Raw genomic sequence first — 27414 nt, 5'->3', positions numbered from 1 at the left:
TTGCAGGCGAATTGAATTTTTCATAACTTTGCTCATCTCTACTAGTCAAACTCAAGGGCACTGGGTCAGCCAGAGAGGATAATGGTCATGAGTAGTGTTGATCACGAATATTCCAATCGCAAATTTTTATCGCGAATATTGGCACTTTGAGAATTTGCAAAGGTGTAGAATATAGTGCTATATGTTCATAATCGCGAATATTCTAGATTTTTCTTCATCAGTAACCTTCCTTCTTGCCTGTGGGCCAATGAGAAGGCTGCAATATCTTTGTCAGAGCTTAGCAACATCCCTAGCAACCAATAGGAAAGTTGCCTACCCCTTACTATATAAGAAACTCCCCAGCAGCCATTTCCTGCAGTTTTTTTTTTCAGTTCTGAGAGAGAGAGCAGAGACATTGCTGTGCTCTCTGCTTTCATCTGGATCCTATTCCTTATCCAATTACATTAGATAGTTAGCTCATATATATATAATACAGACAGTTAGTGGGAGATAGTCACTGTAGGTTAGATAGTGATATAGTGTAGCTGATAGGTTCCAGTGCAGGGTGTTAGGTAGTGTGATAGGAATTACTGTTTCTCTGCTGTCCATACATACATCCTACAGACACAGTGCTGTGATGTCACAACAATACTTAGTGCACCAATCAGTAATATCTACTCAGACCTGATAAAATGTGAAGCTGCATGTATGTGCGCATCATTAGTGCTGATTTGTGCAATCGCAAAAATAATGACTGGAGATCACGAATTCTAGAATTTGCTAATTTATTGCGAATATAATGCGAAAAATTTGCAAAATATTGCGAAAACGAATATTGCCTATTGCGCTCATCACTAGTCATGAGGAGTAACCTCAGACCTTCAGAAGCAGCTGGAGAGAAGCAGAGAGGAAGCCCCGGGTGTGGCAAGAGGACAGAGAGAGAAGCAGGCAGCGTGGAAACAAGTTCAGGACAAGAGAAGGCAGAGTGAGAAGTTAGGAAAGAAGGAAGAGAAGCTAGTAGAAGGAGGTATCTACGGCAACCACCCTAAAGAGTTGAGGTAACAGAGCAATAGGCCTATTATGGCCAGCAGAGTTACTAAGTGAGAAGCAACACTTCTGTTGACACTATATTTGATGCTAGTATAAACCACATTAAAACTTCAGTTTCTTCAAGTTTTTAGTTTTTTTAGTTTTTAAAATTTTTGTGGATCCCAAGGAAAATAATAATTTACCAGTGGACTTGACAACTTATTCACTTTGTAAATCCATTGGTGAACTGACCATCTCTTTTTTTCTGCTATCTCTTTTCACATCAGATGTAAGCAGAAACGTAGCACCACTTAGGTGCTAGTACTTCATGGGGCACTACTTCTGTCTGGGGCACAATTTGGAGCACAATTACTGTCTATGGCACCATCTGTTTGGCCTTATTATTTTTTGGGTTCACTATCTGGCGCAAGTATTTTGTTGTTACTGTGTGTGAAGCACATGATGCATTTCTCAGTTCCAGCAGGTACAGTAATGAAGCAGCACAACGCTGAGGGTAGGAGTAGAATGGGAAGTTTGTGTAGAAGGTGAGGAATAGGTGAGAATGGTGGTAGAAAACCACCCTGATTGCGTAGTCATCGGACGATGAAGAAAAATGTTTGGGTGGCGGGGGGTGGGGCACTATAAAATATTTGCCCTGGGACCACTAATTTGTTAAAACAGCCCTGTCTGTGAGCTACATTCAACTTTAAGTGATGGTTAGGAACAGTGATGGTCAGTTCGCAGTGTTCGCCAGCGAACACATGCGGGCTACCATCTTTAGTAAGGTAGACTCACCCGTCCAGCAATGAACAGGTGAGCCCTTACCTGTGTTTTTGAGGGACCGCGTGTTCCCTATCCAGAAGGTTACACCTCTTCAGTCTTGAGGCATCCAAGATATATGACACAGGCAAATAAATCAGGTCCCCACTGCCAACACTCTAAGGCTCCTGTGGGATATCAGAAAGTATGCATATAGTGAAGCACTGCAGGTCACCAGAAATTACTTGTGTGGTTGTACTCACAAGCGCAGCTTGACATATGGGCACTTAGTATAACTCCACGGCTCTCCTTTTATCCACGCGTCTTCACAACCACTAAAACAAGGATCACTCCAATAGTGAAGTGTAGTGTACGGGAACTGTAATACCCGTCACTACCAAAGTGTCACTTGGTGTGCTGTCGTCCCTCCTAATTATGGGGAAGTTGTTATATGTCAGTTTTATAAAAGGTCATGTAATGCAATGCTATGTGTTTCCCTGTTACTATGACACTTGCATGTACAGGCCTGCTAGGGGTGTCATTCCAGCTTCTAGTCATTAGAGGGAGCTAGGGAGCCCTAGTTTATATAAGGCCCAGTCAGGGAAGTAGAAGGCAGACGGAGTCTAGTGTCTGTAATCTACAGTTGGAGATTAGACAATGTCTGAGACAAGTCCAGGCCTGAAGCCTGCTGTCCAGGAGAAGATTCCCTTCTGAATTCCCATATGCAGAAGCAGGAATATGTTAGCTCAAGAGCCTGAGGAAGTTTCCAGAAGCTGAGAGAGACAGAGGCAAAGATCAGGAAAGCAAGAGGTACTCAGAAAGACAGAGGAGGTACTGATTAAAGCTATAGCCAAGGAGATAAAGCCAGAACTAGGTTAATGGGCCTTGGTGAAGATATGCTATATTCCAGGATCAGACAGAAATAGAGTGCTAGCTCCTGTGCTGCAAGTCCTGTGTTCAACACTCTGTAATTACCCTGCTGTAACTGAATTGCCTGCATCGACCGAATTGCAAAATCGACTGTATGCTAAGGAACTGCATTTCCATTATTGTCTCTGCTTGAAAAACTACTAAAGTTGGAGTTCTGTTTTAATACTACGTTTCCTCAAATTATTCCTGCATCCGCAAACGGCGTGCCATCGTTTACTTGGCACTGGCGTCACGAACTATTTCTACCTATACCTGCCCTTGCAGAGAGTCAGCTGTACCAGGTTAGTGTATATTGCACTACATCACCCAGAAACACCTACTGCACACAACTTGAGTACGCTGCACCTCTCTTTTGGCGTCACGAACAGGATACGCACGCTTTATAGTGCAAGAAGCGTGAACTTTGTGCCTTATACAGTTGCCCTGTGACCAAAGTGACAATTTGCCTGTCTTATTAAAGTGGACTTTGTGGACTGAAAATCATACCCAAAGTGTACCAAAAACCTCTAAAAAGCGCTGTGCAGTGTTGCGCTACCCAGAGGAAGAAAATTGCCGCATTGGAGTGTGGTTTTGTGGACTTTTTGCAATCCTGCTTGCTGTCAGTGAATGGACAGCGTTTTGCTAAAAATGGCCGCTGAGCTTGCTGAATTTACTGCTGCGTCACCTTCATCCCGAAAAGGCGGGAAAAATTGGCGCCTTTCTGAGGAAAAAGCGGGAAGAAGGTCAAGGTCAGGCGCCACGGCTTATCTGGACATTTGCATGTCTGCCAGCATGGACACCGCCTTCCATATACTGGAATACCTGGGGGGGCGGCTCCCCAGTGCAGTGGGAGGAGCTGGCTGCTGTAATTGACGCGACCCTATCGCTCTCCTCAGAAGGATCGAGCATGTTGGATTGTGAGCAGAGTGTTGCTACAGCGTCCGCACCTGCAATTGCAAAGATGTCTGATGTTGGTGTAGAGCCAGAGGAGGCTCCACCGGCCTACGCTCCGGGACCGGAGCAACCCGCCTGCCGCCCAAGGGAGAAAGAACCCGAGCCCTGCTATGGCTCGTGGAGGGACTTTTTCCAACCATCTTTCAAATGGTCCTCCCTGATGGCGGAGATCCGAGAGGCCGCTATAAAGCGGAATACAAAGACTAAAATCATCTATGAGGAACTAACCAAGACAATACATGAGAAGCATACGCACACCCAACCCCGCCTGGAAAGGAGAAAGGGAGTGGTGCTGTCATTTGACAAACCCCGTGGCTACGGGTTTATTCAGGATTATCTAACTGGCAGAGACCTCTATGTTAATCGAAGGTCTGTCAAAAGAGACTACCTCCCTTCGTACCAGCACAGCCTCCGCGAGGGAGAGGAAGTGGAGTACACCCCTGCCGAGAGCCTGCGAGGCCCTTATGCGACTGCTGTGACCCGTCCCAAGCGTGCATCTGAGGACTGGGAGGCAGAAGAAGGAGAAGACTACTCTGGCTGCGAGCGGGAACCGGAACGCTCTCCAGAGCCGGCCCATCACGCCTTTCAGGAGCGGAGCTCCTTCATTGGGCCAAACGTCTTCTGGCAGCCAACCGTGTTGGAAAAATGGGTGAGCCCCTATCCTTCCCCCGAGCTGCCTCGTCGGGAGAAGACAATATCGGAGCTGGAGCAGTTAAAAGGACTTAGTGCTACCTTTCAGAACATCCGGATGGGACGGAGACCAGACGCATCGCCAGAACCTGCAGAGGCCGAGTCCGCGCCATTGGTGACTGTACCTGCGCCGACGGCGCCAGCAGAGGACAGCGACTCCGACACAGAGAGCATCGGTGAGCAGATCGTCCGGCTGGAGGAGAAGTTGCGGGAGTTGCGCAAGACATACACCGCCAGGATCCAGACACCGCCGAGGAAGGATGAGGTAAGGGTGCCTGTCACCACCCGTAGACCACCTTCTGTTGCCACCGCTCCGTCAGTGCCCCAGACCGGACCCGCGATTGCCGTAAACTGCTGCACCCAGAGCACCGGACCGCTTGCTGCGGCGGTGCCAAGCACGTTACACCCTGCAGTGATCATGCCAGGACCGGCACGGTCCACCAGAGGGTTCACCCCTAGGCCTATGGGGCCAATACCTATTAGGGGCCCCTTTACCCTACAGCTGCCCCCTGATACAGTTATGTGGGCACATCCTCCTGTAGAGGACTACTACAGACGATACCTGTCAGCGGAGCCAAGTGGATATGATATGCCACTGTGAATCAGCCTGCTAGGCCTTTGATTTGTTTCATTGCAGAAGTTTGATGTTAACCCTTCCAGGACAGGAGTCTTATGTTTTCTGGTCCTTTGTTGCGGCTGCCAGTTTGTCCACGGCTCAGTGGTAGGTGTTGACCACTGAAATCACAAAGTCAGCAAGGCCACGTTTGTTTCCAGGACCTCCTGCCTGCTTTTGCTATCCCACGCCAAGTTGTGCCTGTTCCTTAGTTGCACCTTTTACCCTTCACCCCCCTTTTCAGGTTGATCAGGGGTATTACAGCACTTTTCTTGCTGTCCTTTTATTGTGCAACTTCATACTAAGGAACCGTGCCCGGAGACAGACTCAAAAGTACCTGAGCCTCTGAGATTTTTGCCCTTTTAAAAAGGAAATGTGCCCAGAGATGGACTCCACCGCATGAGAGCCTCTGTGATTTAATAAGAAATAACCTGGGTACGGACTCATGTTTGTTCTTTGAGCCTCCAAGAACTTTGATACTGTTTTACCGTTTTCTACTGTTCCATCATGGACTTATTCATTGTCATGGACTATCCTGATTATAATGTTACGCTGTGCCAGGTCAGCGCCCCCGTTCCATTCACTATCCTGAGAGAAGAGAACGACGCCCCTTGTCACTACCCTTCACCTTTGCCAATTGGACCTGATGTAAATGTAAATGCAGATGAATGACATGTATGTATGCCTGCATGTCTCTATTTTCTATTACAGGTAGAGATTCCAGTTGGGCGACCCATGATGGAGTACGAGGTCGTACTCAGCTTAAAGCAGTGGGGTATGTAGTGTACGGGAACTGTAATACCCGTCACTACCAAAGTGTCACTTGGTGTGCTGTCGTCCCTCCTAATTATGGAGAAGTTGTTATATGTCAGTTTTATAAAATGTCATGTAATGCAATGCTATGTGTTTCCCTGTTACTATGACACTTGCATGTACAGGCCTGCTAGGGGTGTCATTCCAGCTTCTAGTCATTAGAGGGAGCTAGGGAGCCCTAGTTTATATAAGGCCTAGTCAGGGAAGTAGAAGGCAGACGGAGTCTAGTGTCTGTAATCTACAGTTGGAGATTAGACAATGTCTGAGACAAGTCCAGGCCTGAAGCCTGCTGTCCAGGAGAAGATTCCCTCCTGAATTCCCATATGCAGAAGCAGGAATATGTTAGCTCAAGAGCCTGAGGAAGTTTCCAGAAGCTGAGAGAGACAGAGGCAAAGATCAGGAAAGCAAGAGGTACTCAGAAAGACAGAGGAGGTACTGATTAAAGCTATAGCCAAGGAGATAAAGCCAGAACTAGGTTAATGGGCCTTGGTGAAGATATGCTATATTCCAGGATCAGACAGAAATAGAGTGCAAGCTCCTGTGCTGCAAGTCCTGTGTTCAACACTCTGTAATTACCCTGCTGTAACTGAATTGCCTGCATCGACCGAATTGCAAAATCGACTGTATGCTAAGGAACTGCATTTCCATTATTGTCTCTGCTTGAAAAACTACTAAAGTTGGAGTTCTGTTTTAATACTACGTTTCCTCAAATTATTCCTGCATCCGCAAACGGCGTGCCACCGTTTACTTGGCACTGGCGTCACGAACTATTTCTACCTATACCTGCCCTTGCAGAGAGTCAGCTGTACCAGGTTAGTGTATATTGCACTACATCACCCAGAAACACCTACTGCACACAACTTGAGTACGCTGCAGAAGCACCGCTAGTAAATCGCTGTATAAAAAGTGTTTAATATACTCACAAACATGAGATAAAACAAAGCAGTCAATGCTGTCTTTTCAAATCTGCCCGACCCGGGTTTCACTCCACGCTTCGTCAGGGGCGTCACCATGATCTTACTCCCACATGTTTTATACCCTCCCCCATATACATATCATAAAATAAATACCATAAAACACTTATAACCAGTTGAAAAACTTTTCCCATCAGCACTTATGATCACATCCTGGGTATTATTTTCTCACTTTCCACTTACTTTCAGTTGCAGGTTCATTCATAAATCCGCTCTTAGTCACTCCCCTACTATCCTAGCTCATGACGATACATTCTACCAACTCCCATAGTACACACCTCCCTATTCTGATTGGTGTGTATTGCCTTTCCTTCTTTCCCTGACACACCTCCCTCACCTAATTGGCTAGCAGCGATCGATCTTTTGGTTTTTCAAAATCAAATACTTTATTCCACCAGGCACGATTTTAGATCCAATTCGACATTAAGTCCCTGTGGCTGGATAGTATCCAGCTCATAGATCCAGCTGACCTCCCGCCGATCTATCTTCTTTACCGCATCTCCTCCCCGCCAGTCATTTTTCACCACTTCTAATCCAGTGAATGCAAGCCCCTTGGGGTTTTTTGGATGAACTTTCTTAAAATGCATGGATACCCCATGAGTCTCCAGTCCCTTTTTAATATTATTAATGTGTTACTGTATCCGAATTTTTTATTTTCTCGTTGTGCGACCCACATACTGGAGGCCACAAGGGCACTCCGGCATGTATACAACTTCTATACTGTCACACCTAATTTGCCCTGCACTTTAAAGTCTTTATCTCTTTTAACCGAGTGGATCACTGTAGTTTTCATTTTTTTCTTATCATTGTTTCTATTCCTACACGGAAGGCACTATATGCATACTTTCTGATATCCTACAGGTGCCTTAGAGTGTTGGCAGTGGGGACCTGATTTTTTTGACTGTCATATATCTTGGATGCCTCAAGACTGAAGAGGTGTAACCTTCTGGATAGGGACCGCGCGGTCCCTCAAAAACGCATGGTCTGAACTGTGATTTGTACCCACATCACATTTAGGAATCGCTGCGACAATTTTTGTCATACGTATTGGGACTCTTTTACTTTTTCAGTGTTCTAGTGTGGGACATTCCTTATACGTTGTCAAATGCATATCTGATTTCAGAGCAAATTTTGTATGTGATATTCAATTTGCATTTGCACCTAGTATGAAGACAAACAAAAGTAATGATTTGAATGGCCTGTTTGGTGAGCTTGAGAGGGATCTGATTAAGGAGGTCAGGACCACCTGGGATATTTTGGCTCTGGAGAAATTTCTATCCGAGAAAAAAATCCCAGAGGGTCTGAGGTGGCAGCTACCCCTTAATTCTGAAGAACCCAAAGATTTATTAGAATGGGAAAAACACATGAATAAATGTGGTTTCCGGACTATTAGCTTTATAATTGGTATAAGGAGGAAAAAGCTGAGAAAAATTACCAGTAATATAGAAAAAATCCAGCAGTTATTAAGACCTTTTAATGAGAAGCAGGAATACCTAGATCTGAGTAATAAATGTCAGAATAACCTAGGAGCTGAGACAGAAATAAAGAGTAAGAAACAAAAAAAGTATTAAAAAAATCATGTGAAGATTATGAAAACAATAAGGTGTATAAATGGAAAACTAAGGAGGATAAGAAGGTAAACCAAAACAAAGGAGAGGCACCCAGAGAAGACACAGGCATAACTAACTAAGGCTACTTTCACACTAGCATTCGGGTGTCCGCTCGTGCGCACCGTTTGAAGGGGCTCACGAGCGGCCCCGAACGCATCCGTCTGGCCCCAATGCATTCTCAGTGGAGGCGGATCCACTGAGAATGCATCCGCCTGCCAGCGTTCAGCCTCCGCTCCGCTCAGTGAGCGGACACCTGAACGCTGCTTGCAGCGTTCGGGTGTCCGCCTGGCCGTGCGGAGGCGAGCGGATCCGTCCAGACTTACAATGTAAGTCAATGGGGACGGATCCGCTTGAAGATGACACAATATGGCTCAATCTTCAAGCGGATCCGTTCCCCATTGACTTTCAATGGAAAGTCTGAACTGATCCGCTCAGACAACTTTCACACTTAGAAAATTTTCTAAGTTTTAATGCAGACGCATCGTTCTGAACGGATGCGAACGTCTGCATTATCGGAGCGGATCCGTCTGATGAAACATCAGACGGATGCGCTCCGAACGCTAGTGTGAAAGTAGCCTAAGGTGGGAACATCAGGAATCAGAGAGATACAGGTGATCCATATAGAGGCTCTAGATATGGTGGTAAACAAGAGAACTCTAGAAAACCGCAATATATGAATGGGGACATACAGGGTTATAGACCCTGGAGAAGATTTTATGGGAATTTTAGAAGAGGAGGATATAACCAGTGGAGTGACAATTACTATCCCAACTATAGGGGTGGTATTTTACCCCATCAGCACTAGCAATATAATGGAAATGGAAATACATACCAACATAGGCCCTATGAAGATAGACAAAGGTACAATATAGATAACCAACAAAGGAACCCTATGAGAAAAGATGAAAATACCCAATTGGTGAATTTACTACTTAATCAAGGAGAGAAACAATCGGAGAATCCAGAAATAAATCAAGTAGAGAAACAAAATGTTCCGCATCAGGCAATAAAGGGGATACAAAGGGAAAGTTAAATGGGAGAAACAGTGGGAGAGAGGCAGAAGAATTTAACCCCCCAGAAAAGAATGCTAGGAGGGGGGAAAGGGGAGGAGTCAAGCATAGAACCAACCCCCAAAAAAGTCAAGGGGGAGAAACAGGCATCTTTAACTTGAGTAATCACAAGCTATCAGAACAAGAAAAAAGAGTATTGAGTAAGGGTTTAAAGTTCGCACCTACGCGAGGAATAAATAAGTTCGAAATGTTCTTGAATGTGCATAAATATCTTAGGAAGTTGAACCTAGCGAAATATTTTGCGAATAGCCAAGTAGCACCGATTAAAAATTTCACAGAAAAAAATGAATGAAAAAATGAAATCTCTACTCATTAACCATGTATTTTCTAGATTTGGTCTTCCCCAGCGCATCGAATCCGATCGTGGAAGTCACTTCACCAGTGAGGTGATGACAAAGATGTGGGAAATCCTGGGGGTAAAGAGGAAGCTACATATAGCTTATCGACCAGCCTCTAGTGGTGGAGTAGAACGTTACAACCAGTCCATTGTGAACATCCTGAAAAAGTTTGTCAATGAATCTGGTAAGGACTGGGATGTCAAGTTGCCTTTGGTGCTTATGGCCATCAGAGCCACCCCAAGCGCAGCAACTAAACTTTCTCCCTTCGAGATGATCACGGGAAGGAAGATGGTGTTACCCCAGCATTTACTTTACAGGACAACAGACCATAACTTGATCAATACTACAACGTCGCATCAGTATGTGGAAAATTTACGCAAGCACCTTCAACATGCTTTTGCGTTCGCCCAGAAAAATATAGAGAAAGCCGCAGTGAGTGCTAAGACATACTATGATCTGAAGACTACACAGAAGGAGTATCAAATTTCCGATCGGGTATATCTCTATAACTTCGCTCGGGATCAAGTGAAGGAGAGAAAATTCCTACCTTCCTGGAAAGGTCCCTTTGTCATCACTGACAAATTATCTCCAGTGGTCTACAAGATCAAAATCCCTAAGGGGGATGAATTTATTGAAAAATGGGTGCACATTAATCAGCTACGTGTTTGTCATCCCAGTGCACGACTTCGAGAGATTGAAGGAGTTGGATGAAAAGAGGTGAAAAGACTTTATGGTTCCAGCTAAAGACGGAAATAAGGATTGGTATCGTATGAACGGAAAAACGTTATCTGTTATTCTACATCTTTAACGCATACTAACCCATCCTGATGTATGTTTCCTCTGTAACAAAATGTCTCCTAACTCACCTCTGAAACCAGAACTTACTCTGTTCAAGAAAAGAACTTATGCCAATCAGAGGTATATGGTATTAGTAACTCTTTTCTTGCAGGATAAAGTAAAAAAAAATGTATATACTCATATGTGTCATATAATATTTTATAGGCGTAAGATGTCATCAAAGATGATTGCCATTATCTACGTCGTCCTGATCTTGGGGAAGGAGTTCCATGCTGAGCCGATTGCTGTGCCAGGTCCTTCATCGGGGATCATGCTACAAGATACAGCGGGGTTCATCTTGACGAACAAGAGGATATTATCCCAGAAGGTCTACATCAGCCTGGATCCACGCGTTTTCGTCGAAAGGCAATTCAACGTGTCCGAAATCCAGTCCCCGGAAATCCAAGCCTGGTACCAGATGCACATCGGATATTCCCAAGAACGGATTACGCAAATCCTGGAGCAAGCAAGGAAGACTTTGACCAGAGAACAGTTTTCTACAAACCAAAGTGATTCATGTTTTTGCAGTCGTAGCCGCCATAATCTTTGGCGTAGTGGGCACTGTTATTACTACCGGTATGACAGTTGCCGATTCCATCTCCATCAAGATATTGGAACTTGAAATTGGTTCATTGAAAAGGAACCTATTAAACATTCACGTGGAGATGGAGAATCAAAACAAACCTTTATCGAACTTATATCCTGTTTTGCAGGATCTATGGGATGGTTGAGTTTGTTGACCATCCAAGTCATGCGTTAAATAAGGTTCTCCAGAAGAACTTTAGTCAAGCTCTGGTTAGAACATTATAAGCCAAGTCTACGCATCGAAGAAGATATATGAAAAGCCCTTTTAAGCATTCCAAATACATTCACATTTTATGGAATATTTTGGAATGAAGGGGGATTTGTTGTGCATTTTCATAAGTGTACAATGTATCTGATGATACCATATTCAATATGGATGATCATTGCCTTTAACAACATGTGATCAGCATGAACCTGAAAAAAACCAAGATGGGTTCATAGCAAGTTCAATGTGTTAAAAGTGAATATATAGAGAAGACTATACTTTTATTATTGTTTAGAGACATGGATTTATCTACACAGGTTTCTCTAAACTTGTCTGTCTGAGGAACAATGGGTGTTTCATGGCTAAACCATGATCTGATAAGAGACGTCCATAAAACACATCTGGTGTGGAACAGATATCTATTCATATATTCGCATATAGATATATTCCTGTGTGCATTTATTTAGCGTTTGAACTTATTAATGATTCATATATACTATGCAATATTGATGTATTATAACCAAATATTATTAATGTATCTTTATATGTCTATATCTCACTGAGAGGGTATATTCTAGGGGATATAAAATGTGTTTAAGTGGAAATTTCTTAAATAGGGTTTATTTTAGAGGAGCTGATGTTATTTCAAACATCATTACTCAATAGCTGAAGGTACACAAACCAGAAAAACCATCATTACTCCTATCTGCCCCATAAATTCAGGGATTAGGGAAACTTCTGATACCGCCAGTCAGTCTGAGCAAAGTGTCAGAAAGAGCCCCTCCTAATTGATTTAAGGTGTGAAAGGGCAAAGTTTAAGTAGTAATAAAACAATCTGTATATATGTTAATTCTTAAAATATTCAAAATTGTTATATGATACAACAGTGCCATCAAGTGGTAGATGGGCAGAAGTTTCTTAGGAATGTCAATTAGATGACATCATCCCCATGTTTAACATACGTCACACCCACTTTATCTAATTGGTAATCCCTAATCCAAGAGGGGATGGGCATAGATAAGGATTGGGATATCTGATCCAGTTTTGGGAGAGCAAAAGACTTTTTCAAACACTTCACAAAAGGAAAAACTTCACAAGGACTTCTTCACAACGGAACTCTTTACAAAGATTTATTCATCAGCATCACTTCACACGTCAGGAACATACCATAGGACGGGACATATCTGAACCTTGGAAAGCTGAGTCCATTCTAAAAGCTCTTTATCCCAAAGCCAGGGGTAATGTATAATTTATTTCATTTGCAGTAATTATAAATCGCTCCAATTGGCATATAGTTGAGACCCCATTATTAGTGGGTCAATAGTGTTAAAACAATAATTTTATGGGAAATTTTAATGAACGTGCACATCATTAGAATTCTTTTAATATTGCTATCAGAGTGGAATCTCTGATCGGATTTTATTATCCGTAGTTAGGCCAACGGGCGTATTTATAAGATGTCTCTTACTGCCATATTCTTTGATTGAGCATAAGGAATTTTCCACAGATTCATTTCTATTGTTTTGTTGTTATTGTTACATTATAATATTTTAATAATCGGTAATAATTTGATAATAATTTGAATAACATTGTATTGTACTTGGTGTACTAAATTAAGTAAGCCCGGCGTAAACGGCGGAGCATCATTTTGTGGTCAATTTTGATATTATCCTTGTATTCATTTGTATGCCATTTTTACTGCATGTATTTATTTGTAATAAATTATATTTTATATAATTAATTGCACCCTGTTTCATTATCTGCACAAATTAACTTTAGATCTCATCAATAAAAGAACTGGCGTTTATATGTCCGCCAATAAAAATTTAAATTTTAAATTTTTCATATTTCATAAAAATATGAAATCATAATTTTTATGATTTCATATCTTATATGAAATAAATACCCGACAGGTGGAGAAAGGGAAATCAGTAATTAGGAGGATGTAGTCATTATGATAGAACATATGCTCGCCCCTGTAAAGATACAACAGAGGGAGAAGAGATATACACAATAAATCTGTTATCATTCATGTGTTTATGATACTAATATTTCGGTGCTTTACGCACCAGGTCCAGTTTTGGGGACAGTCCATACACTAAAGCCTCAAAAGCTAGGAGGGATAGACATACACGCACATAAGGGGAAGGGGAAAGGGGGTGGGGAATAGGAAACATAGATTAAAAATGCCCCAGGGACATGTAAGAGGGCCTGCAAACAAAGTTAATGAGTTGGAGTAAGCGGGAAAAATTGCCAAGGGTACATGGAGACAACCATTGCCAGAAGAATCAATGCCTAAATAGTTAAGTAAATACATAAATGGAAGAGAGATGGTCAAGGGCGATGAGAGAGGATAAAAAAAAACATCATAAAGAAGGATCAAAGGAAACATGAGAAAGTCAGTCTTTCATTGAGACCATGGGGGGGACTGGGACCGGAGTCTGTGGATCCATTCACTCTCCTTTTGCAGGATCCTCCTGTCCCAGTCACCACCACGTGGAGATGGAGGTATCAATTCAAGAACTGTAAACCGAAGTGACCTAGGGTCGCCCCCATGAAAGTTATTCACGTGGGTAGCAACCGGTGTTGTTTCTTTGTTATTTACGTCATTGACGTGCTCCAAAATCCTCTTCCTCAGTTCCCTGATTGTCTTACCGACATAATCCAAGGGGCACGGGCACTGACACAGATAGACCACACCCTTCGATCTAGAGTTGATAAAGTCACGAATGTGGAATACCTGACCTGTCACTGATCAAGTGATAGTTTTGGCAGTGGAGAGATACTCACAAGCTTTGCAGCTACCACATTTGTAGATGCCGATAGGTTTTCTATCTAGCCAGGTACCAGTTTTAGCAGGTGGTATAAAATGGCTGCTGACTAATCGGTCTCTCAGACTCCTGCCTCGTCTATAAGAGACAGCAGGATGTTCGGTAATTATCTCTGAGAGGTCAGGGTCCATTCTAAGGATCGGCCAATATTTCCTTAAGATTTGTTTAATATCTTGGTTTGCTGCATCAAAGTTGGAAATAATTCTCATTGGCTGAGAACAGGCAGTTGTTTTATTTTTGGGAACTAGTAGATCAGTATGGTCCTTGGTCACTGCATGCTTGAACGCGTCTCTCAACACTGGTTGTGGGTACCCTCTGGCTCTAAATCTAGACTGCAGAGCCCTGGCCTCACTGAAAAATGACTCCTCACTAGAGCAGTTTCTTCTCACCCGGAGGTATTGACCTCTAGGGATGCCCCTGCTCCAGTGCAGTAAGGAGTTAGTGGCTGTCGTCTTCCTATATATGTTTGTTGACAATCTGTCCCCTACCTTGGTTACTTTCACGTCTAGAAAAGTAATAGCAGATGAGTTATATTCAGAGGTGAACCGGAGGCCTATCTCGTTTTTATTCAGATCAGCGACAAACCTTTTGTACCCTTGCTGATCTGATATTAATGACCTGTCCTGAGAATAGCCCAACAATATCTCTAGCCCGGACAACCCCAGCATTTTTCTAATATAGATGTCAAATAGATAGAGACTACCACATGCTTTTCATAGTTCATCAATATCTGAAGCTCTAAAAGAAAAAATATATAACGACAATTTCACTTTAAGCAGCCATCGTGAAGACTAAATGATACAAGATAAGAACCTGCAATATTGCTTTTTACTGTACTTTGTTATGCCAAAGAGGGTCTAGAACATGCTGTGACTAATTTCATCCATCACCTGTAATTACAGCTTGCAATTCCTAATTAGAAAGTATTTATTTGCTTGAAATGTGCCTTTGAAAAATCCTTGCCCAATAAATTGGATAATAATTCTTATTTTCTCCCTTTCCATGTGATTATTTTTTGAATTACAGCCCCTCTCCACTCACTGTGTTATCCAAAGGCAAATTCATAAGATAACCTCATTTTTCTACGATGCAGGGGAGGCAGACAGCAGGAAGAAAGAACCTGGGCTGTATCTCACCGCAGCGGCATTATGTTAAATAGAGCATAAATATTCTGTTACACATACGTGTCATAATTATGTGTGATAAACGGCTATATGGCGAGTAATTATCGTTATGAAATGTAATTTTTTTACCAGCAAAAGTGTGGATCCAAGGGCAAAGCAAAACAGTGTAGGGCCTGTCAGGTCAGTTTCATTCATAATACTGCCATCTGCTGGCTTCCATGGGTTCAGGACTGTTAAAGTCTTCTGCCATATGTGATCAAAATTAACACCCAGTTCTGCGGGGAAAAGATGTTTTCAAATATTTAGCAAACCATATATGAACATCCAGGTATGCAGCTCATGAATATCACTTTCCAATTTTATTACAAAATGGTACATAGGCAAATAGTAATTGAAATTGCTTGGGGAAAGAACATAAAAGGTTTCAATCACTTACATTGAGAATTGAAAGTAGGAAATGGGCTCTTTGGAAAAACACATGCATTTATGTTTTTTTACACCTTTGCGTGCATTTTGCAATTGGTAAAAGCACCACAAATAGAAAATGCTGCGATAAGGAAGAAAATGCTTATAATCAGAGGCGGACTGAGTGGTTTGGCCCCTTAGTAATGTTCATGTTCTCCTTACCAGCCACATTAGGCTACTTTGACACTAGCGTTTTTTGTGGATCCGTCATGGATCTGCAAAACCGCTTCCGTTATCATAATACAACCGCATGTATCCATTGTGAACGGATCCGGTTGTATTATGTCCTCTATAGCCATGACAGATCTATCATGAACACCATTGAAAGCCAATGGGGGACGGATTCATTTTCTATTGTGTCAGAGGAAACTGATCCATCCCCATTGACTTACATTGTGTGTCAGGACGGATGCATCTTTCTCCGCACCACATCGCGGACAGAAAAACGCTGCTTGCAGCGTTATTCTGTCCGCGATGGGGACGCAACGGAACGGAATGCATTTTGGTGCATTCCGTTTCGTTCAGTTCTGTTTTGTCCTCATTGACATGACGGATCTCAATAGCGGAATTGAAAACGCTAGTGTGAAAGTAGCCTTAGCTGTAAGAGATTAGAACAGGGATAACACAATGTTAACATTAATCTCATATAGGCCTCTTTCACACAGGCGTCATGTTTTTGGCCCGGATAAGATGCGAGTGCGTTGCGGGAAAATGCGCGATTTTTCCGCGTGAGTGCAAAACATTGTAATGCGTTTTGCACGCGCGTGAGAAAAATCGGCATGTTTGGTACCCAAACCCGAACCCGAACTTCTTCACAGAAGTTCGGGTTTGGGTTAGGTGTTGTGTAGATTTTATTATTTTCCCTTATAACATGGTTATAAGGAAAAATAATAGCATTCTGAATACAGAATGCTTAGTAAAATAGGGGTGGAGGGGTTAAAAAAAAATATATATATAATTTAACTCACCTTAATCCACTTGCTCGCGCAGCCCGGCTTCTCTTCTGTCTTCATCTTTGCTGTGCACAGGAATAGGACCTTTGATGACGTCACTGCGCTTATCACATGGTCCGTCACATGATCCATTGCCATGGTGATGGATCATGTGACGGACCATGTGATGAGCGCAGTGACGTCATCAAAGGTCCTATTCCTGTGTGTGCACAGCAAAGATGAAGACAGAAGAGAAGCCGGGCTGCGCGAGCAAGTGGATTAAGGTGAGTTATATTATTTTTTCATTTTTTTTTAACCCCTCCAGCCCTATTATACTTACACCTATATCACAAAGGTTATTTGTGCCACAATCTGTGAATTTGAGGTCTAAAAAAGTGGGCGGGGAAGGTGATGGGCTGGCAGAAAATGGTCTAAATGTAAGACAGCAAGGAAGATGTCTTACATTTAGAATCGGCGCTGGATGCGCCAAAGTCATTTATTTTTTTTAAATGTTCTTTTTATTGAAGTTTTAAATTATAAATAATAAATCTGAATATTAAATTTTTTTACAAGCTTTTTTAGGATTGTAGTCTCTTGTTCTTTGTTGTCAAATACATACATATAAATTAAAGTTAGAATAAATTAAAAGTATAAAATAAAAACTAAGCAAGTATATATAAATATATAACATAACTGATATTAAGACACAGGTGTAATAAATGTATTGTTATATTTTGTGTATTATTTATATACATATATGCACACATTTTATTGATGCTATTTTATAAATGTTCTAAATATTTTGCCTTTAAATTTGCGGGTGTGTTTTTATAAAAGTTTTCCAATGATATGTTTTTTTCTTTGTTATTTAATGTATCTATTCTCGCCATACATATCAATACATAGCATGTATTTCATTTGGGATATTACTTCTGAAGTTGTGGGAGTTAATTAGTGTATCTAAGAATTCATGATACATCTTTTAGCTATTAATAATGCATGTGTTATTTGTCATTTCACTATTTCTAGCCATTATATGACATACTGTATATCTGCCATTTTGGTATTTTTTTTCCTCTGCAATCTGTCAGTAAGGTCTCAAGCACAACAAACATATTTTCTTTCCGTGTCTGTTCCGTTTTTTTTGCGGACCGTATGTGGAACCATTCATTTCAGTGGGTCCGCCAAAAAAATTGAAGGTACTCCATGTGCATTCCATTTCCGTATGTCCGTATTTCCTTTCCGCAATAAAATAGAACATGTCCTATTATTGTCCGCATTATGGACAAGAGGGCCAGCTGTTCTGTTCCGCAAAATACGGAATGCACAAGGACTTCATCCGTATTTTTTGCGGATCTGTTTTTCGCGGACCGCAGAATACATACAGTCGTGTGCATGAGCCCTAATTCTGAACTTTTGAAGAGATGCTGGGTGTGCACTAGCTGCCACAACACAGATCATGGATAAAGAAGAATACCTGCTCACTAACTAGCACACCCTTAGAAACAGAAGCAGTAATGGTGGACATTAGGTATATATAATATATATATAAAACAAGCCTCTCTTCAGTCTCTCTGCTTCTGCCTGTCTGTAAGCAGCCCCTCCCTTCGCTTTCCATAGACTTCTTTGTAATCTAATCCTTCAGTGAACAGGTATCCCATTTGCAATGGTCTTCACTGAAGACAGACCTGAGCAGAATTGATAAGAAGAGAAGAGGAGGTGAGGCAGGAAAGGACCCTGGTAAGAGGAGAAGCAAGCTTCTTTCTCTGATAAGATATATTACAAAGTTTCTTGTGTGTGTCTATACTATTCATTTATAAGATAAAAAATAATGAAAAAACAACTACTTGTCACGCGTTGTGTCAGATGCAATGCCAGGCTTCGACCCTTATGACGTGCTGCCCAGCCACGCTCCCTGGTAACGTGAGTCCGTCCATAGCAATGAAGTGCTCGCTCTGTTTCTCCCTGCAGCGCATGCATGCTGGGGGAGATTTTGTGGTTTATTTTGCTTAGGTGTGTTGGCTTATGATGCAGGCTGAGTGACTGCACAGTCTGCCCATGTCTAGGCTACTGTGTTCTGGTCTAAGAGGGCGCCAGGTCCCTGGATCTATCAGGTTCTGATCCAGGGACTCTGCATTTTGTTCAAATCCCTTGCTGGTAATACACCCTTGCCAGTTATAGGTTTTACTCCCCTGTTGTGCTCCTGGTTACATTATGTGCATGTTGGATCGCTATTTGTTTTTAACTCTCTTTCTTTGATTACTCTCAGCCTCGTGATTTGGTACTGTGACTCCAGTCTGGTTCTGACTTTGGCTTGGCTATTCTGACTAACCTTTGTCTTCTGATTTGGTACTTTATTGTTCCGCCCGGTTCTGATCCATTCCCGTACCACCACATTTTTGTGTTTTCAGGGAATGTTGACCAGTTGTGGACTTGCCGCTTAGAGCTTGCACTGCAAGTAGGCAGAGAAAGCAGGCTGGGTTCACTGTATCTGTGTTTCCTACCAACTGTGCTGTCACTACTCTTTAATTACATTTGTACCCTTCCTGGCTACCAGCAGCTTCCACCCTGCTAACCTCTACAATCTTCTATCTTCTCCTCTGACCCAGGTCCTAATTCAGGCTCTGCAACCTCTCAGTGCAGTCTCAATCATAGATTTCCCCCTATACAGCCACAGGCTTGGATTGAACCTATATTTCTGTATCTGTGCACTTACTTTCCACAGTCTAGGTAGGTATCCCTAAGGTTCTCTAACCTGCAGTTTATCCATCTGCCACTGCAGCTCCCACTTTCCCAAGAAGTCTCTTTCTCTACTGTGACTTCAAGGATGGAAGATTTCTCCTCAGGCTATATTCACTAATACCCTTCAACTTACCAATAACCACTCTGACACCTTCTTGCTTGGTAAAATGACCATTACGGCCAACTTTATTGTACACACAAATATCATAATAACAATAATCACTTTAATACATCCTTAAACATTATGAACCACTGTACCGTAACAAGGATCCTGGAGGGCAACCCAAACAAGCGGTATCTTCCGTAACCATCTCTCCATTATACTTCAAGATTACCCTTGGCCGCACTCACCGACCCAAGGGCACCAAATCCTTGAAGTATCCAAGTATCTCCTCCTGTAGACCTTTTAGCCCAAACAGGAGCCCCATCCTCGGCATTCACAAACCACATGAGATACAGGCTCCAACATGTCCTGCATCTCTTAAACCATTGGATTGCTCCCCCAGGATCTCATATCCATCAGCCCAATTTCCACCACCACGCTTACCCCAATTCACCAAATTAAGGGCGGGAGGGCGGGAAACACTCTGCCTTGCACTGATACCTGCTGACCAAAACCACACCCCCAAATCCTATATACTGCCCGCGAAACCTCACTCCTCCCCCTCAACCAGCTTCCAAACCTTAACCCCTTCCTAGCCTGACGACTTCCACCCAAGTCAAAGCGCACTCCGCTATATCTGCGCCTCACTCCATTGCTGTTATGACTTCAAGGATGGAAGATTTCTCCTCAGGCTATATTCACTAATACCCTTCAACTTACCAATAACCACTCTGACACCTTCTTGCTTGGTAAAATGACCATTACGGCCAACTTTATTGTACACACAAATATCATAATAACAATAATCACTTTAATACATCCTTAAACATTATGAACCACTGTACCGTAACAAGGATCCTGGAGGGCAACCCAAACAAGCGGTATCTTCCGTAACCATCTCTCCATTATACTTCAAGATTACCCTTGGCCACACTCACCGACCCAAGGGCACCAAATCCTTGAAGTATCCAAGTATCTCCTCCTGTAGACCTTTTAGCCCAAACAGGAGCCCCATCCTCGGCATTCACAAACCACATGAGATACAGGCTCCAACATGTCCTGCATCTCTTAAACCATTGGATTGCTCCCCCAGGATCTCATATCCATCAGCCACCAGACGACCACCGGTGACACCTCACCTGTGGGCGTCCCGCCACACCCTAAGAGCCGTCTCCAGCCCCTCCTGGATACTTAAGGCCCACAAATCAATACCTATGTCATTCAGATGCACGCCATCAGATCTCAGGAATTGAGGCGACGCCGCCTCCAATTCCCGATGACGCACCACCACACCACCTTGTCTGCGAACAAAACGCCCCACCTCCTTGTTTAACTTCGCCCGAGCTTTGTTGATTCGTTCCACCGACCTTGCAAAACGCCAACTACTCCTCGCAACTACCTCCGACCATACCAACAGCAAGCCCGGGAAATCCGACACCAAACGCAACACGTCCAACTTGATGTCCCTAATCACATCTCGCGACCGCCGTACACCCAGATCATTGCCACCCGCGTGCAAAACCAAAATGTCAGGCGCGCGATCCAACAGAACATTCGTATGTACTTCAGGCAAAACCCGCCCCCAAAGAAGCCCTCTTACACCAATCCACCGGACTTGCAGTTCCTCCATCGAAAAACCCAATTGACGGCCGTTCCGCCGAACGTCGGCACGCAACGCCCCCCCAGTAGACATATGAATGCCCGAAAATCCACGCAAGACAAGGTGCCGCCCCTGCAAAACAAACAAATTCAAATAAAACAACAGTCACTGCTAATTCCGATCCCCACAGATTAATCATGAAACAATTTTTTACTCCCACACTCACAAGAGATGAGGCCTAACATACGACCGAAAACAATCAGACTCCCACCGCCCTATACGTTTTATAACTTCTTCTCCCAGCCCCCACCTGGAAGCCTCAGTCGCGGCCTCAATCCTAAATGAGTGTGATGCAAATTCCTTCGCCGGAAAGCCCGCCCGGCCGCAATGCCAAAAATTCCCTGACACAACGCACTGGGCAAACAACTGACTCACCAAGCAGTCTAAGCCATACAACCACACCCTTCCCCACCTGATCTGTTTTTGACTTACGCAGCAGACATCTCAAAGCACCATCCACCAGCGCAACATCCTCCCACAACAAGCCGCCCCCGCTCGTGCGACTTGCCGCCACCAACTCAGAGATCCGAAAAGCCCCGAAAAAGGCCAATACAAACGCTGCCCTAAACAGACACACTTCGTACACTGATTTACAAACCATCCCCGCTTCCTTCCACAGCATCTGTAACACCGCAAAAGAAACCGGCCTCCTAGTATCCTTTCATACCACACTACGACGGTAACCCTTCAAGGCCTGCCGCACCATGAAACACCTAGACACATCGGCCAAGCCCCTCAGGCGCAACCAGAAAGCAACAGCCGCCACCCTCTTTGACGCCACCGAAAATGACAAACCTTCCGCATAAAACTGACCCACCCAGAATATCAACAACATCCTAAATTCTTCAAGAGAACTGCAACCAGCCATCTGTTCAATCAATTGCTCCCACAATACCCACACTGAAGAATAGGCCAACCACGTACCTCTACTCAGAGACTGTCTAATCAGGCCCGCCGACACCCCAAGGCCACTCTCCAGAGCCACTGGGGGCAGGGCAACCCCTTGGCCTCGGCACCCGGCGCCAGACCGCAAAAACGATCCCACTGAAAGCGAGAAAGTGAATCGGCAAGTGAGTTATCCACTCCCGGCACATGCACTGCAACAAAACATGCATTCAACTGCAAACCCAGTAAAACCAGATGCCGCAGCAAATTCAAAACCGGAGGTGAATTCGCCGTCTGGCTATTAATTGCCTGGACCACACCCATGTTATCACAGTAGAAACGAACCCGCCGATTCCTAAGCAAGTCCCCCCACAACTCGGTAGCCAACACAATAGGGAAAAGTTCCAACAATACCAAATTAGAAAGGAAACCGGCCTGCCTCCATTCTACCGGCCAAGCGCCCGCACTCCACTGACCCGTACAAAAAAAAAACATAGCCACAGAAACCAGACGCATCAGAGAACAATTCCAGATCCACACTATCAACCACCGGTTCCATCCACACAGACCGGCCATTATATTCAGACAAAAAATTCACCCACACCGCTAAATCCTCCTTCAACGCAACAGGCAAACGCAAATAATGAAAAGGTGCAGCAACACCCGCAGTCGCTAGTGCCAAGCGACGACAAAACACCCGCCCCATTGGCAAGATACGACAAGCGAAATTCAATTTACCTAAAACCGACTGAACCCGCTTGAGCTGTACCTTCTTCGCCTTCTGCAAGAACAAAACTTCATTCAACAGATCAGACACCTTATCAACAGGCAACCGACACTCCATGGCCACACTGTCGATCTCGATCCCTAAAAACTTTATAACCGTGGAAGGGCCCTCTGTCTTATCCGCCGCCAGCGGAATACCAAAACGAGCAGCCACCCTCTCCATGGTATGCAACAAAACAGAACACACCCTAGATCCAGCCGGACCCAAAAACAGAAAATCATCTAGGTAGTGCAAGACCAAACTCCAACCCGCTTCCTTCTTTATCACCCATTCCAAAAAGGAACTGAACGACTCAAACAATGAGCACGAAATCGCACAACCCATCGGCAAACAACAATCAACGTAATAACAGCCATCCCACTGAAAACCCAATAAATGCAAGCTATCAGGGTGAATAGGCAACAACCGGAATGCGGCCTCAATGTCAGTTTTTGCAAGTAGAGCGCCCTGCCCAAAACGTCGTACCCACCGCACTGCCTCATCAAAAGATGTGTACGACACTGAGCACAACTCATCCGCTATACCGTCATTCACTGACCCACCAAGCGGATAGGACAACTGATGAATAAGCCAAAACTTATTAGGCTCCTTCTTAGGAACTAAACCCAAAGGAGAAACCCACAAATCCGGCAAAAGGACACTCCACAAAAGGGCCTACAACCCTACCCGCAGCAACCTCCCCGGCAATCTTGTCCCTCACCACAGCCGGATAGCGCAATGCAGAAGACAAATTCCGCAGAGCCTGACTGACCCCCGCCAAACCGCATGGAATAACAAAACCTTCAGTAAACCCACCCAACAACAACTGAGCCGCCTCCCTATTTGGATACATCCTTAAATATGGCTCCATCTCGTCCACCCTCACCGGCGTCACCCCTCTTCTGCACAACCTCGGATCCCTTACCCTTACCCCACTTGGAGCACCGGGACAAGCTATGGGAACCTCCACACCCGGAACACTCATGTTTGTACCGGCAGTCGGACAAAAACCTACAATGTCCCTCATTGTATTGCCAACAACAACCCCTCCTGTTACCCCCAGAAGACTCTGAGGCCGGGCCCCCCCCGGCCCCTCCACGAAAGGGCTGAGGACCCCCTTTTGGTGCCGCCATCAATCGCATCCACAGACCAATATCCTTGTGGTCCCAACGAATGCTAGGCCTGACCGCCTTCCGCTGCCGGAACTGCTCGTCATACCTAAGCCACGATACACCCCCATAAGTCCGATGCGCCTCACCGATAGCATCCTTATAACCGAAGAGAGCCGAGCAGTGCTCAGGCGCCTTCTCCCCAACTACACTAGCCAGAATTGCAAAGGCTTGCAGCCAATTCTGAAAGGTACGCGGAATCAACCTGTACCGCCTCCTCTCTTCCTCCTTCTTGCTCTCATCCGGTCTACCCCTATCCAAATTAAATTTTTCCAAGGGAAGTAACGCAAAAATCTCCACATACTCATCCCTCCATATCTTATCTTTAATCTCCTGCTTCAAGTGAGCCCCCAGCGGCCCCTCAAAGCACACATAAATCTCCCCTTTTGCCGCATCCGCCAACCGAACACCATCACCCACATCCTTTTCTACCGCTCCTGGCCCAGCTGCCTGGGTACCAATGCCATCACCAGCCCCCACAGGCCCCAGCACCGAACCCTGCTCCCCTTCTAAAGCCTGTACCAGAGCCCAGACCGGTACTGGAGGCGCCGCAGGCCCAGAACCCAACCGAGACAATAAGGACAACATGCCTGACAATACCTCCCGCACCAAAGCATCAGAACCCCCCACATTAATCCCAACAGCGCCCACATCCCCCACAACATGACTTTGACCCGCCGGTCTCTCACCTGGCCGTCCCCGGACAACAACACCGGCAGCCGCGGAACTCCTTCCAGACGTCCTCAGTGGCGTAGTCGAACAGCACGGCACAGCTAATTCCCTTAGAGAGACGTCCATGGCGCCTGCCGCAGAGTCTTCACCCGGCTCAACTTCTCCTTCCTCCAATGGCGACAACTCCCCATCACCCTGCTCCTGCAAGTGACCGTCATCCCGGAATTCATACGCCGCACCAGCCTCCACACATGGCCGCACACTTCCTTCCTCCATCCTCAACATCATAACCTGCTCTCCAGCAGGATTGCCAGAAGCCGCCTCCTGCAGTACTAGATCAGGGGATAAAGCAACCATCCTGGTCTCTTCCAGGTTGCCATGTCGCCGGCCCACCGCCAGGGGCCGCGACGCCCTCACGTTACGTTCTCCTCCTCTGTGCACGTCCGTCCTCAAGCGCTCCAGCCGCCGACCGGAAGCCGCCGGCCGCAGCGCAGAAGACCTCGCTGCTCTGCTCCCAGGAAGGCCCAGGCTGCCGGACCGCCCGACCACACTACCCCTCCGAACCTCAGGTAAGGCCGCCAGGGTTCGCTCACCACTCCGGACCGCACCAGGGGAGACACCCGCTTGCCCACGCTCCCTGCCTCTCGTCGCCTGGGAGACGGGACCGGGGTTAACCCGGCCCTCTCCCGCCGCTCCACCACGCACAGAAGCATTCCTCCCGCTGCGCCTGGGTGCACTACTGGGCACGGACACCACAGGCCGCAGCGGAGGGTTCACAGGGGGACTCCGGAGACGCCGCCGCACACGTGGGGTAGACTCCGGACTCAGCCGTTCCGGGGGAACCGACCTCCTGGCCCTGGCAGGTCGCTCCGCCGCCACCGCTATAGGAGAAGGGACAAGAGCCGCCTGAATGGTCTCATGCAGACGCTCCGCACCATGCTCTTGAACTGCAGCCCTGACCGCTGCCATAAGATCCTCCAGAGACGGGACGACATCCTGCTGCTCAAACACTCTGCCTTGCACTGATACCTGCTGACCAAAACCACACCCCCAAATCCTATATACTGCTCGCGAAACCTCACTCCTCCCCCTCAACCAGCTTCCAAACCTTAACCCCTTCCTAGCCTGACGACTTCCACCCAAGTCAAAGCGCACTCCGCTATATCTGCGCCTCGCTCCATTGCTGTTATTCTGCACAGTATCTTAAGTAGATTATTTTCAAATGAAAGCTTCCTTGTTTCCCTTCAGCCTTTACAGTATGGAGGACCTCAATCTTGCAGATGCCTTCAAGGCTTAGGCTGCTTTCACACTAGCGTTTTAGTTTTCCGGTATTGAGATCCGTCATAAGGGCTCAATACCGGAAAAATAAAACGCTTCAGTTTTGTCCCCATTCATTGTCAATGGGGACAAAATGAACTGAACAGAACGGAATGCGCCAAAATGCATTCCGTTCCGTTTAGTTGCGTTCCCATACCGGAGAGCAAACCGCAACATGTTGTAGTTTGCTTTCCATCCTGGGATGCGGATCGAGGCGGATCCGGCATTACCCTCAATTCAAGTCAATGGGGACGGATTCCTTTTTTTCTGCCACAATAGAAAACGGATACAACCTACATTGACTTTCAATGGAGATCATTACGGATCCGTCTTGGCAATGTTAAAGATAATACAACCGGATCCGTTCATAACGGATGCAGATGGTTGTATCATTAATAACGGAAACGTTTTTGCTGAACCCTGCCGAAACCAGTAAAAACACTAGTGTGAAAGTAGCCTTAGGTGCCAGGAGGTCATATACTCTCCCTATTAAGCTGCAGTATCTGTCCAAGACTCATATGTGCTCCTGACTCAGCTTCAATCACAGCAGAAGAGTTTATCAGTTTTATGTAGACATTTTACAGCAAATAACAGAAAATAAATACTTTATCATCTAAGAACCCTCCATAGGCCAGACTTCCCACATCAGTGAAGTTTTGGCATCCCTAGCTCTGACTCTGTAGACATGTCAGACCTTTTAGGCTAGGTTTCCCAGTTTGCCACGCAGTACCGTGTGGCAATACCACTACGGGCTTACCATAAACTACAGTAGTTTCTCAGCATAAAAGTTATGTGCTTCACCTGTACTTGCAGAGAAACTTGTGGCAAGTCATGGTAAACCGCCATGGTTGTGCTAGATGGTACTCTGCTGCATGGCAAACTACCGCCTCATGACTGCTGCATGGCAACCCAGCCTTATGGGCTAGTAATGAGCCCACCAGTAACAACTGAGGTGTTTGAGGACCTTCAAAGAGTCCCTGTATTGGAGGTAGAGGGAGTATTGGTTCCACTTCCAACCATTCTACTATTTCACAAAAACCCAGGCCCGGAACTAAACACTTACCAATGGCTCAGCAACATAGGGTTGGCTAAGGAAACCAAGCTTTCCTGGATTCTTTTATCTTACCCATTTCAACAACTTGGATGAGATACCTTCCACTACTTCTCCTGCTGCAGGCTTGTTTTTATACATGTGTGTGTGTGTGTGTGTGTGTGTGTGTGTATGTATTGGGCACTTTCCTTCCAAGGTGGGATATGTCACACACTATTTGGTTAAACTAAGTCTAGTTTTACACTAGTGCTAAACTGTGCCGACAGGCTGTTCTGGTAGAGGAACAGCCTGACAAAGTTCATCATATCCATCATAGCCGGATACTACCTTTC

The 27414-nt window shown here is 45.0% G+C and overlaps 1 protein-coding gene across 1 annotated transcript in view; it reads right to left on the bottom strand.

The window, feature by feature from the left end:
• The window catches only part of YIPF7 (Yip1 domain family member 7), a 197509-nt gene that overhangs the window by 101039 nt on the left and 69056 nt on the right, over positions 1-27414 (bottom strand). The window contains exon 4 of the mRNA XM_040418920.1: positions 15450-15595. Coding sequence (XP_040274854.1) covers positions 15450-15595 — 146 coding nt within the window. The remainder of the gene's footprint in view (positions 1-15449; positions 15596-27414) is intronic.

The sequence above is a fragment of the Bufo bufo genome, chromosome 2 (genome assembly GCF_905171765.1).
Source record: "Bufo bufo chromosome 2, aBufBuf1.1, whole genome shotgun sequence".
NCBI lineage: Eukaryota > Metazoa > Chordata > Amphibia > Anura > Bufonidae > Bufo > Bufo bufo.
Note: the sequence above shows the minus strand (reverse complement) of the source record. Positions and strands in the feature narration are given on the sequence as shown.